The following is a 14,126-nucleotide window of genomic DNA, read 5'->3' on the forward strand; positions in this document are numbered from 1 at the left end:
ACAATCGTCTACTTTTTCTTCATTTGATTGTTCTAGAGAAGCATTTTCAAGCTCCTTTTCTTCGTCTGCCATCTTTTGAATTCAATTAAGACTGTTGAAATTTCCTTTGAACTTTACATTCAAAAGGTACGTCTAAATTATTTCAATTTTCTATATTGACTAAATTTCTTGATTTTCGATTTGAATTTTTTTGGCATTATACATACATATTTATCCATACTTTTATAAAACATCAGGTAAGCACGACATGTTTAGCCTCGTTACTATGTCACAATAAATAAACAACTATGTACACGCGACACGGAAACTAACTTTGTTTTTATTATCTACCTTTATGATTTTAAAGCATACAAACTTACCGAAAGTATTACTGTTTTGACGACGATACATTTCGAGACAAGAACGTCTATGTACGAGACGATGAGTAATGGCTTGGTATCGTTTTTTAAAGTCCTTTTCTGATTCAGTTGATCCTCGTCGTTCGCTTGAATCGCGTGGTCTATCAGCAAATCGTACTTCAGCAATTGCGGGTTCTTGCTTTTTCATAATATCTTTGTCGGAAATGCATATCCACACTCCTAAGCGATATCCGCCATGATAAATTCCTTGTTCGGGTTCAGCTTGTTCTGCCGATGTGTTTCCATTTTGTTGGCCCGGAGGAGCAACACAAGGGCTTGACCCAGCAGAACGCAATTTGGATTTATATGTATCTTCTTTGCCACGTTCTTCGCTCTAAAAATACATAAAATACCTCGAATTAGCAAACAAACTTGAATTGTTGTATAAAATTGAATTTACGATCCAGATGTCAAAATTAAATAAATGAAGACTTAAACAATTTGATAAACAATTTCGTATTTTTATTTTTCAATTTTCAAGCCTGAGAATTATCCAAAAGACATCCAAAGGCATTTTCTACGTATTTTTCATTTTTCAATTTTCAAGCTTATGAACCATCCAAAAGGCATCTAAACAAGCTTTCCATAACTTTTGTTAAATTTTTAGCTTATAAACCATCAAATAGGCTCTCAAAATTAAAATTACGTATTTTTTACGTAATTTTTTTTTCAATTTTTAAGCTAAAGAACCATCCAAAAGGCATCCAAACAAGCTTTCCATAACTTTTGTTAAATTTTTAGCTTATAAACCATCCAAAAGGCATCCAAACAAGTTTTTCTATAAATTTTGCTTAATTTCAAGCTTAAGAATCATCAAATAGGCTCTCAAAATCAAAATTACGTATTTTTTACAATTTTTTAAGCTAAAGAACCATCCAAAAGGCATGCAAACAAGCTTTCCATAACTTTTGTTAAATTTTTAGCTTATAAACCATCAAATAGGCTCTCAAAATCAAAATTACGTATTTTTTACGTAATTTTTATTTTTCAATTTTTAAGCTAAAGAACCATCCAAAAGGCATTCAAACAAGTTTTTCATAACTGTTGTTCAATTTTAAGCTGATAAACCATCAAATAGGCTCTCAAAATTAAAATTACGTATTTTTTACGTAATTTTTATTTTTCAATTTTTAAGCTAAAGAACCATCCAAAAGGCATCCAAACAAGCTTTCCATAACTTTTATTCAATTTTAAGCTGATAAACCATCAAATAGGCTCTCAAAATTAAAATTACGTATTTTTTACGTAATTTTAATTTTTCAATTTTTAAGCTAAAGAACCATCCAAAAGGCATCCAAACAAGTTTTTCATAACTTTTGTTCAATTTCAAGCTTAAGAATCATCAAATAGGCTCTCAAAATGAAAATTACGTATTTTTTTATTTTTCAATTTTCAAGCTTATGAACCATCCAAAGTACATTCAAACAAGCTTTCTATAAATTTTGCTTAATTTCAAGCTTAAGAATCATCAAATAGGCTCTCAAAATTAAAATTACGTATTTTTTACGTAATTTTTATTTTTCAATTTTTAAGCTAAAGAACCATCCAAAAGGCATCCAAACAAGCTTTCCATAACTTTTGTTCAATTTCAAGCTTATAAACCATCAAATAGGCTCTCAAAATTAAAATTACGTATTTTTTACGTAATTCTTATTTTTCAATTTTTAAGCTAAAGAACCATCCAAAAGGCATCCAAACAAGCTTTCCATAACTTTTGTTAAGTTTTTAGCTTATAAACCATCAAATAGGCTCTCAAAATTAAAATTACGTATTTTTTACGTAATTTTTATTTTTCAATTTTTAAGCTAAAGAACCATCCAAAAGGCATCCAAACAAGCTTTCCATAACTTTTGTTAAATTTTTAGCTTATAAACCATCAAATAGGCTCTCAAAATTAAAATTACGTATTTTTTACGTAATTTTTATTTTTCAATTTTTAAGCTAAAGAACCATCCAAAAGGCATCCAAACAAGCTTTCCATAACTTTTGTTCAATTTTAAGCTGATAAACCATCAAATAGGCTCTCAAAATTAAAATTACGTATTTTTTACGTAATTTTTATTTTTCAATTTTTAAGCTAAAGAACCATCCAAAAGGCATCCAAACAAGCTTTCCATAACTTTTGTTCAATTTTAAGCTTATAAACCATCAAATAGGCTCTCAAAATTAAAATTACGTATTTTTTACGTAATTTTTATTTTTCAATTTTTAAGCTAAAGAACCATCCAAAAGGCATCCAAACAAGTTTTTCATAACTTTTGTTCAATTTTAAGCTGATAAACCATCAAATAGGCTCTCAAAATTAAAATTACGTATTTTTTACGTAATTTTTATTTTTCAATTTTTCCAAAAGCAGAACATCCAAAGTACATTAAGCAAACAAGCTTTACGTATTTTTTTAAATTTTTTAAATTTTTAGCTTATAAACCATCAAATAGGCTCTCAAAATTGTTAAATTTTTAGCTTATAAACCATCAAATAGGCTCTCAAAATTGAAATTACGTATTTTTTACGTAATTTTTATTTTTCAATTTTTAAGCTAAAGAACCATCCAAAAGGCATCCAAACAAGCTTTCCATAACTTTTGTTAAATTTTTAGCTTATAAACCATCAAATAGGCTCTCAAAATTAAAATTACGTATTTTTTACGTAATTTTTATTTTTCAATTTTTAAGCTTAAGAACCATCCAAAAGGCATCCAAACAAGCTTTCCATAACTTTTGTACAATTTTAAGCTGATAAACCATCAAATAGGCTCTCAAAATTGAAATTACGTATTTTTTACGTAATTTTTATTTTTCAATTTTTAAGCTAAAGAACCATCCAAACAAGCTTTCCATAACTTTTGTTAAATTTTTAGCTTATAAACCATCAAATAGGCTCTCAAAATTAAAATTACGTATTTTTTTATTTTTCAATTTTCAAGCTTGAGAACCATCTAAAAGACATCCAAATGTATTTTCTGTACCTTTTATTCAATTTCAAGCTTAAGAATCATCAAATAAACTTTCAAAATAATTTTCAATTTTGAAGTTTTACAAACAACAATAGTAAAAGAAATCTTACCTTTGCACGTGTATCGTGTCGTGGTTTAAAATGTTTTCGATCAGCATGTCTATCTTCTGAACGAACACGTTTATCGAATTTTTTATACAATCGTTGAGATACTTTTGTCCCATTTGGCGAATCTGCAAATCCAGCTGGAGGTTGAACAATATCGGGTCGATCTTCAATAGTTCCTAAAGAATCAGTCGAACATGGATCCGCTTGTACAATTTCAACTTCTTTACCGCAGTGAAAACAGTGCGCCTATTTATCGAATTACAAATTTTAGAGACATTTCAGAGAAACGAAAAAAAATTACTCACTTGTTGATCACATGTTGGATCAGCTTCACTATAAAAAACAGAATCTGAACCCGGCGATACAGATCTTAATGACTCTGTTGAAATAGCTTTTAATCGTTTATCTGGAGATATTTTCTTATCCATTGCTGATGATGATGTACACTTATGATGCGAAGGTTGTGATGCAGTTTGAAGAGTATATGATATTGTTGGCGGCGGAGGAAACGTTTCCGGTAATTTCGTTGTTGCAATTTGTGATTTTGTGCGTCTGGGAAGCGAATCGTCTCCAGAAGTGCTTCGATTTCGTATAATTTTTCGTGTTTTTGGTCGGAATCGTCGTTGTTTGTTTGGACTTGTACCATCTGACGTTCCAACTGTTGATTTATCATCGACAGGCGATGGTTTTTTGTAAGACGTTATGCTTTTGTGCCCGTCCGGTGATTTCTTTTGAAGTTTTTGTTCTAACTCAAGCTTAAAGACACCCTTTTTCTTTCGTTGTCGCTGCTCTTCGTCTTTTCGAACACGAACTTTTTTCTCATCGCTTGAGTAATGTTTTTCGCTTCTTTCATCATCAGATATCGATTCAGATTTAATTTTTTTATTTAATAATGTTGTTATTGGCAGTGGTTTTGGAGCTGTAGGTCGTTGTGGCGAAGTTTTTTGTGATTTGCTTGTGATGCGGTAACTTTCGGATGATGAGCTACAAGCCGAATGAGTTGGAGAAGGTTTATTTCCTATTGGAGTTCCGACAATTGTTGATAAAGAAGAAATCGGAGGCTTAGGTTTTTGATAAACTTGTACTCCAGATGCGTCTTCGAGTGCGTCTGTTCGTGCTAAACTATATAATGATGATGCACTTTCAAATGATGATCCATCTTGTGTGGCAGTGTGCGAGCTTTGAGCTGTTTAAAAAAAATAATGTTATAATATGTAGAATGTACTATAAAAAAAATCATTATTGTAGTTTTTCAAAGTTTAAATACGTGTATAAAACTAAAATATGTATTTATACACCTCGATATACACGATTACTTTTGGCTCAAAATTGTATAAAACCATATATAAAACCATATTTTAATCAACAGATACAATTAAAAAAACGAACTTTAATGAACAAAAAAAAAACGAACGCTTCTTGTGTTTAAAAGTCAATACACACAGAGTTTTTTTCTCTTATACATATTTTCCATAAAATAATATAAAACTACTAAATAAGCAACTCATCAAAACATCAAAAAATACCAAGAAGCAACTCTCAGACAACATTTCGAGACAATTTATATATGCCGATGTAATTAAATATCAAAAATGTTTTCGATTTCATAGACCTTTTGAACTTAAAGAAGGAAAAATGTCGAATATCAAGTATCAAGCACGTAATGAGAATTAATTATTTTTTCTTTTCAATTTTATCCTATAAAATTTAACGTTTGAACTTTAAAATTTATGTTATTGAAAACTTTGTTTATTTTCAAGAAATCTTAATACAGATTTAAATGCTCGATATTAGATATAGCTCCTCAAAATTTAACAAAAATAAAAAAAAAATACATTTTTAAATTATTGCTTTGGTCTTATGTTCTAAACATCAAAAGCTTCATCAAAAAATAAACTTTCGAACCTGGTACTTGTGATGCTGATGGAGTGCCTTTCTTATTTATTTTATTGATACCTGAAGTTCGTTTCGAACTGTCGTTACAAGTTACGTAGTCTTCTGTTGTGCTGCCTTCTGAAAGTTCATTTGCAGATTTTGGAGCTTCTTTTGGAATTGGCGGGGGAATCATTTTGCATTCCAATGTTTCATGACTTTTATGACTATTATAAAAAGTTACAATATTTTAAAATGTAATTTTTTATATTTATACATATCATAGGTATATAATTCTTACCCATGAACCAATGGTACAATATCAGGTTGACTTAATCTTCCAAATGTTGCTCTTTTTGAGGCTTTTCTTGTTTCTGGCGAAACACTTTTTGATTTCCGATGTAATGTCTGGAAAGGAACGGATTCCTTTTCGGAAGTCAAAGACGGTGTAACAGAAATCGAAGGTTTTGACTTCACAGTTCCTGTTGATGTTGTGATTGCTGTCGTTTCGATAGAAGATCTTCGTAAAGCGGATGAGGTTATCATCAAAGGGGGCGTTTGAGTAGTAATTGATGTCATTTGAGTTGCTGATACTACAACAGGCAATGGCGGCAATGGCTAAAATTACAAAAAATATGTATGTCATTATTGATCAGTAAAAAAGATAAAAATTAATTCTTCGAGTTAAAGCAATTTACGAGAGTCATTGATGTCAGACTTTCTTTTAAAGTTTTTTATAAAAAGGCATAAAAAGAAACTTACTTGATCAGCAAAATCTTCTATATCGAGTGCTTCTGTATCAATCGAACTTCGTTGTTGATGTTGTAGACTTTTCCTTTGAGCTTTAGAACTTAAGCTATGGATGGAATCTGAACGACTACAATGAAAGAAATGAAAGACATTTTAAATAAAAATAAATTTGATATTAATATAATCTTACATCATAATCGTTGCTTGCGATTCATTCCAATTTGCGTCGGATTGATCTCGTGTTCCATCAGTAGTAGCAAGTGAATCTATCGAAGGATAATTAGGCAACGATGGTATTCCAAGAATTTCATCGGGCGATGGCGTAGGCGGGGCAGATTTCACAACCGTTGATTTTAAGGCTGACGAAAGCTTCTTCTGTAATTCGACTGGTTTTGGACTGTCTTCAAAGCTTATAGATCGTTTTCTGAATAACGCACGAGAATATCTTTCGGGAGACGGTGGTTTATAGATGATCTCTTGATTTTTACAAGTATTTTTATCAATAATTGCTTCGGAATTAAAATCAAAATGTCCTGAAGTAATCGGAGTTTTCAAATTTTCCTCCGTTTCTGATGCCATGCTTTGTGTACTTAGGAGAATTTCACCATCCGATTTAGTTTTAACCAGTTTTTTCTTTGATTTCTTTTCACGAGGACTTGTCAAAGGAGAAATACGAGGCTTGAAGTCGATAAAAATTTCCTGTTCTTCGTTCTCATCTTCAGATCCGCCTCCATCTTCCTCTTCCTCTGCATCTCCATCATTTTCGTTCTCGCTACTTGAACAGGTTGAACACATTTCCTCCTCGTCTTCTTCATCTTCAATTGCCATTGATTGTTGTCTTTGAACGGAACTTCTTCGTTGTAGTTGATCAGTACTTTTTTGCCCAGCTGCATATGATCCGCGACGTGTAGTTTGTTGCTTAATTTGATTTTGAATTTCATGCACAGAAGGCGCATAAGTTGATGCTCGTCTTTGATGTTGAGCAGCAACATTTCTTCCGTCATTTGTAAAATGTGTGTGATGATGCATTTGATGCAACCGTGGTAACGTATGAATATGATGTTCGTCTTTGTAATGATGAACACAAGTTGTGTGCCGCGGCAAACTGTGCGTCTCATATGCATATCCATTCTCTTTGTTTTCCGGAATGACTGACTTTTGAACATGACTTTGCTGCGAATTCGGATTGATATTCATTGTTGGTGTTTCTGTAAAGCTGCCGCGTCTGAAATTCATTAAATTAAATGGTTCATATTGGTACGAACTCGATTCATGAGATGCTCGTGATGTTGAAATGTCAGAACGGTAGGTAGTTGCGCTGTCTTGCGATTGGCGAGACTCATTACGCAAATATTGCGGCGGCATATTATCGTAACTAAAGGCGTCACTACAGCGCGAAGAGGCAGTTGTTGTCTCTTGTGCACTCTGGCGCGAAGACGTGCGAGAATGGATTTCTACTTGGTGCTGAAGCTTATTGTTAGTACTACAACTGATATTATTATTAATATTGGCAATGGTAGCAATAGTCGCATTATCAACATTATTATTATTAATATTTTCAACTAAAAATGGTGATTTAGGCGGTTCTTCAGATTGCGTGCGATGAAGCAACTCATGCTCAGACGTTCTAAATTACATATAGAGATTTAAGAGAAAAAAAAACAGTAAATGACAAAGGAAAGCAACACATGCATCTCGGCAAAAATCATCAAAACATTATGTTAAGAACTTACAATTTTATATCTTCCATTATTTGTGTTTCACTCATGCTTGTTCCTGCTCTTGTTATCGCTTCTGAGAGACTTTTTGTCAAAATTCTGCCGTTATTTAGTCCGCCATTCGTTTGAGCACTTTGAGAAATCATCTTAACCTAAAAAAGAAGAAAATATTTTTTTCTCTCTGATGTTTTACAATTGCATACTAAATAACCAAATAATAAAAGTAAGAATCAAGTAGTAAGTATAAAAAAGTATATTTTTTCATTTTTAATTTTGAATTCAATGTAAACAACAAAAACGAAAATAAGTCTACTATAATGTTATTGTCGCCAGTTCTACAAATTCTCGTTTTAATTGGTTGCAAAATCAGATAGCCTATTAGATATTCATTTCGTTTCAATCAAAAAACGGGTATATTGAAAATTATTCAAAAATAATTAAGATGTATTTGTTGGAAATCCTGTCGATTCAGCTTCAATTATAAAATGTTTTAATAGTGAAAATAATATGGAAACTGTCATCGTCGTTTTATTTTCGAGAAGAAGAAGAAAACTAAATATTATTTTCATAGTACTTGGAAATAATTTATAAGGTTGAATTAATATTTAAAGTTTGTTTGTCGCATAATAAAACAATTTGATTAATTTTTTTAGGATTTGCATTCAGTCAAATTAAAACCAATAAATTTAAACAAATAAAAAAGAATAAGTTTAACATTTTATTATCGATTTCTACTGTTATACAAAATAAAATTCGACTTATAACTTTTTATTTTTCACAAATTCAGAAATGTAAATGAAAAAAATACATTTATTTGAATATTTTAAATTACAACAAAAAATAAACTTTCAATTTGTGTTTCTGAAAGTTTATGAATTATAAGAAGATACTTTAAGTTGAAAATGTTGAGAAAAACATTAAATTGGATCTCTGAAGAGTGTTTTACAAAACCTTAACGGGAAAAGTAACAAAAAAGGGAAATACCAAAGCAAATAATGAATGAAAAATGTAACTTAAAAAAACGCCATACCCTATGAATTGTGCGTGGACTTAATGATAAATGATGTGCTGGCAGTGGTTTTCTACCCAAACAGGTTTCGGTTTGTGTCGCTTGCGTTTTCATGGCACTTCTTAATTTCATTTTTTCTACAACTAAAGTATCATGTTGTGCAATTTGTTGCTGTGTATGTTGTTGATGATGCGTCGTTAAAATGGATTGGGGTTGAGCATTTTGCAAAATTGATTGTGGTTGCATTTGCTGTGTCGTTGTTGAGACAGTCATTGTAGCTTTTTTACCACCAATTAATCGCTCTTGGCTTCGTGTACTTGAGAGACGCATTGACGAACGTAATCTGGCATCATCGAATGACGTTAAGGTATGCGATCGTGCAAAACTTACATGTTTTGTTCTACAATCGAATGCAAGTTAATTTCCATTTTAATTGAAGCAGGTAAAAAACTTACCTTGGCTGAGATGATGGTGCAGCTTGATGAGTTTGTGTTTGATTTGCATATGAAATGCATCGATAGTTGCTAAAAAATTTATGAAATTTTGAATTTTCGCTTCATTCTTTTATAATTATATGTAATTATATAATGATATCATTAAACAAGTCTTACCCAACTAGTTGCTCAGTACTGTAACTTAAATAAGGGGAATTTTGTGAATATCCGCTGACAGTGTATGGTCTTCCTCGATGAAATTCTCCGCTTTCAAGTTCTCCAAGTACAGATCTAAAAGCGAAACAATATGAGCTTTCACTAAATTTATCATATTAACACTTACCGAGGGCCTTCTAATCGAACACCCTCATCATCAGATGGCATCCATGTGTAACGATTCGGATCACATGAAATAATGCCGCTACTATTACTCAGGAAGGACGTTGGTTTCCGACGAAAATATGAACTTTCATTATCTAAATCGTCATCTTCGTCGTCATGATTGAATGCGAATTCATTTGAAGCTGGTTTGGGGTGAAAATATCTGTGGGTATGAAAAAACATAACGAAAAGCATAATATAATATGGGTTCTTTTAAATTACTTTTACATTTATATTTTCTTTTCAATTTTTGTTTTATTATCATTTTCAACTCTACTCAACTCTTCTTTTTCTGTTGGCACAAATAGTAGAAAATATGCATTGAGTTTTACAGTTATTGTTGGTGCATAAAATTTCCCATTTATTCATTTACAAACATTAAAACCCGTGCAAGCAAAAAACGATGTAAATATATACAAAAACAAATCTTATGATTGGAGCCCGTGTCAGCTTCCCTTCTTCATATATGACATTGATTAACACGCGTATGCACATTAGAGAGATGTCATACATGTTTCATATTCATAAAATATAAATATGTAAGAAGTCTTAAGAACATTATCAATTTGAAGAAGTATTCTATGTATGGATATTTATTTAACTTTTAAGTATCTTTTAAGCAAGTTGTAATTTAATTTGAAGGTAACTTGCAGAAAAATTAATTTAGGTATTTCTGAAAATTTGCAATGATATGGATAAAATCACGGATCATTCAAATTCGAAACAAAATTTTTGGTAATATTATATTAAAAAATGGTTACTATGCAGTATAGAGTAAAAAAAACTTCACTGATATCGAATACGTGCAATGAATTCTAAAAACTTTACGCATATACATTCATATATCTACCCATATATGTTTTGAACAAACCAACATGAAAAGATTCATATTTCATCAAATTTGTATAGGTTGAATGGTTTTTTGGGTCAATTAAAATTTTTCTTATACATACATACATACGCGTACATAGCAAACGGTCTAAATCTCATCAGGACATATCAATAAGCACAAAAACGGCAATTACACGCTTCAAATGTTATTCGATATTTAATTTCAGTTATCATCACGTATTTTTTGAAATACATATTGACGATATCAATACTAAATCTCTAATTGGTTTATCATGTAATTTCATTTGACAAACCACAATTTTTATTTTTACTGTTTCGATTATTTTTTTTTAGCTTGAAAAACAAATGAAAAAACTAAATGGTTTACCTTGGAAATCGTTCGATCGGGGCATAGTCCTGTAAATTTTCATCAGAAGGAGCTCGTCGTCCTACACAAACTCCGAGAATAGATTGCGGAGTACCTCTTCCTGACCAACATCCGAAGAAACGATCGCGCCGTGGAGGTTCAATTGAACTTAGCTGTCTATCGGTTAGGCAATACTATGAATAAACAATATAAATTGCGTGAAAATTGTAAAGCAAAAAATAGAAGTTGTTGAAAAAAGTCACTTGTATCAACGAAAAAGAGTCCATAACACATAGTAGCAAATATCAATATTTGCCCTCATATTGGTGCTTTGATCAAAGTTGTTTGGCCTCTGGAGATAGTATTAAAACAAAAAAATATGTGCAAAGGTCAGATATGAAGACAAAGTTTTACATAAATACGTTTCATATATAAACCGAATACGTGAAAAGTTTGTATAAGATTATTATAAGTGACAAAAATTAACTAACGCGCATTGCAAAACCAAATTCTTCTCAAAGCGACAGACAAATCCGAATAGAATATTCAGTGCATATCCAATTTTATGAAAATACAATAAATATTACTATTCAATACATTATTTATATAATATCTGTACATATGAGAAGGACGAAATCAGAGCAAATGTTAACGACAAATGAAAAAAGCAAACCATACATGATTGTGTTTTTTTTTCGACATTTTGCGAATGTGTAAGTGTGTGATTTATGCTTTGTGACTAAGGCAAAGTAAGCAAACAATTTTTACTGCTATGGAAACTGAATTAAATCTGAGTGTTACATCTATATATCTTGGATATATATTTAATTATTTTAACGGATGAGAAACTCAATAAACTTGTGTATTTCGCATTGTGGTTCGCATACAAAACATAACAAAATTAAAGTCACAAGCAAGTAATTTCAAATTCATGAACAACAGTCATAAATAAAAATTTAGTAATTATTTAATTAAAAGTATCATGAGAATTGTCAGTGTTTTAAAATGGAGGCGACAGGTAGATCATAACAAAATTAAACCAAACTAATAGAGATGAAATTGATTTTCAACAACTTCAAATAGAGCAATATTTTTTTTGTATTTTTGACATTTTCTACAAAATATCAAAAATTATCTTCATAATATGTACCTGTTCCTTGATGTCTCCTCTTGAGTAATGCGATGTTTTTGGATATTGGCCCATCGTGTTAGATTGTCCCTGTTTTTTCCTTCCCATATTTTCATCTTCTGAGTCGTAACATCTTATTGGTAAATTTATGTTTGCCTGCAAAAATAATATGTAATGTTAATCATGAGTAAAATTAGTTTGAAATAGTTTGAAGAAATTAAAATATGTTATTAAAATGAAATAGAAAATATGTCATTCACCAGGTTGATAACTTATGATTTACTCGTTTTTTTTAATAACTAATGAATGAAAAATATTGCTTTATGATCTAGTTTACGACAAATTCCCAAATAATATATAAATTAATATAATTGAGAGTTTTATGTTCTTTAAATATAAAACGTTAAAAAAAGGTACTATAAATTTTACCTGAGATGCGGCATCTATATTGCCTAAAGATGCGGCATGATGAAGGCCTGTAACGAAAAAGAAAAACAAAAACTTTATAAATAAACAGCAAATTTTGCGCGTGAAAGTTGTTTACGACAAACAAATATTTATTTTGGCTTTTTCAAGACAAAATATACGTCAAAAATGTTTGTGTTTTATTAAAAAGTGAAAATTTAATAAATTTTAAATAAAGAATTAAAGAAATTCCATTAAAGTCATATATATCTTATTAAACGTACAAAAAAAAGAATGTCCTTTTTATTTCCTCAATTAAATTAAAATTTGAGTACAAACATTAAAAAGTAATAATTTACATAGTGAAAAATAACCTTACATTTAAATTATTAATTATTGAAAATGCGAAACAAAAAGACGGAAAAGTCACTTGTTTTTCTTCTTAATTTTTGACCTGAAGTTTTTTTTTTCTTTTAAAAAGCTTTTTTTTTATCAAAAGCTGACTCAATAACAAAATACCATCTGATAAAAGAGTAAAGGAATGTTTTATTAAGTGGTTAGAACATGAAAGTTATTTAACGTTAAAAAGTTAAACATATACTATAGCGTTAAAACAAATGCAGTACTTCAATTTTTTACTCCTGAGTTTTGTGATTTTAATATGACGTCTATTTAAAAGTATAAAGTATTTCATTTAATATTACAATTGCTTAAACACAAACAAGTAAACAAACAGAAAGAGTGATAATCGTTTTTAAGTTTTTTTCTTTCTATTCATTAATGTTAGTATAAAGCACACCTCATAAATTTTTCATGTTGTCTCTCGTTTTTACAATATTCTTTTATATATTAACATTTCTATTCATAAAATAGTCATCTTCGTCGTTTTTTCATAAACTGTACGTTCAAGGATAAAAACAGACACAAATTCTTGCTTAGCATGTTTTCTTGTTATTAAAAAATAAATTTATGATGACATAACCTCCGTTCAACCCCATTTTGCACTCTATATTTACCATTCATACACATTTAGATGAGTGAAAGAAGAATGGAGGGAAAAAATATGTATCTTTCTCTGTAGCACTTTGAAAGTGAATAGTGTTTATCATTTTCTTCATACATAAATATATGCAAGAGACACAAGAAACATAGAAATTTTAAATATGATAGATGAATATACTATACGAAGCAATAATAACATAATAATAATATAAAATTATTTACAACTTTTACTGTTAAATATCTTCTCTTAAAGTCATTTAAGTAATTCGCATCCGGAACTAAAATTAAAAATTCATCTTGTTTCAAACGAAAATTTCGTATTGACTTCTATTTTTATGATTTTTTTTAAAGTGCACTTACTGTAAGTCTTAAAAAACTTTTTAAAAAAATATGTTTATGATATTGATTTACATATTTTTTGTTAAAGTTAAATTTTTCTTGCTGAGCTATTTTTAACCGTTTTCATAGAACATAAAGAATATTGACAAGAATATAAATGATTAAAACTTTATAATAAAGATTTATATTTTTTAAGTTTTCAAAGTTTTTCATTTAAGTACAAGTCGTCTTCACATTCTCTTAGAATGTTCAGTAAACAAAAGTAAAACATAAACGAAACCAAAGACTGATGTCCAATTAGACCTGTAGTTACATGATTGATTACTCACTTTATGTCAACTGTAACAAAATAGATGAATATTCAAGTAATAAGATTGACGAGAGGAAAACAATAAACGTATTAAATTATATATGTAAATTTATTAACT

The 14,126-nt window shown here is 30.0% G+C and overlaps 1 protein-coding gene across 1 annotated transcript in view; it reads right to left on the bottom strand.

The window, feature by feature from the left end:
- Positions 1-14,126, bottom strand: part of LOC134832477 (uncharacterized) — a 51,841-nt gene that overhangs the window by 2,943 nt on the left and 34,772 nt on the right. Inside the window, 14 exon segments of the mRNA XM_063846507.1 lie at positions 360-732; positions 3,465-3,707; positions 3,767-4,647; positions 5,367-5,560; positions 5,635-5,951; positions 6,096-7,710; positions 7,817-7,953; positions 8,832-9,210; positions 9,266-9,334; positions 9,422-9,535; positions 9,588-9,788; positions 10,845-11,017; positions 11,974-12,108; positions 12,382-12,428. Coding sequence (XP_063702577.1) covers positions 360-732; positions 3,465-3,707; positions 3,767-4,647; positions 5,367-5,560; positions 5,635-5,951; positions 6,096-7,710; positions 7,817-7,953; positions 8,832-9,210; positions 9,266-9,334; positions 9,422-9,535; positions 9,588-9,788; positions 10,845-11,017; positions 11,974-12,108; positions 12,382-12,428 — 4,878 coding nt within the window.

The sequence above is a fragment of the Culicoides brevitarsis genome, chromosome 2, assembly GCF_036172545.1.
Source record: "Culicoides brevitarsis isolate CSIRO-B50_1 chromosome 2, AGI_CSIRO_Cbre_v1, whole genome shotgun sequence".
NCBI classification, from domain to species: Eukaryota; Metazoa; Arthropoda; class Insecta; order Diptera; family Ceratopogonidae; genus Culicoides; species Culicoides brevitarsis.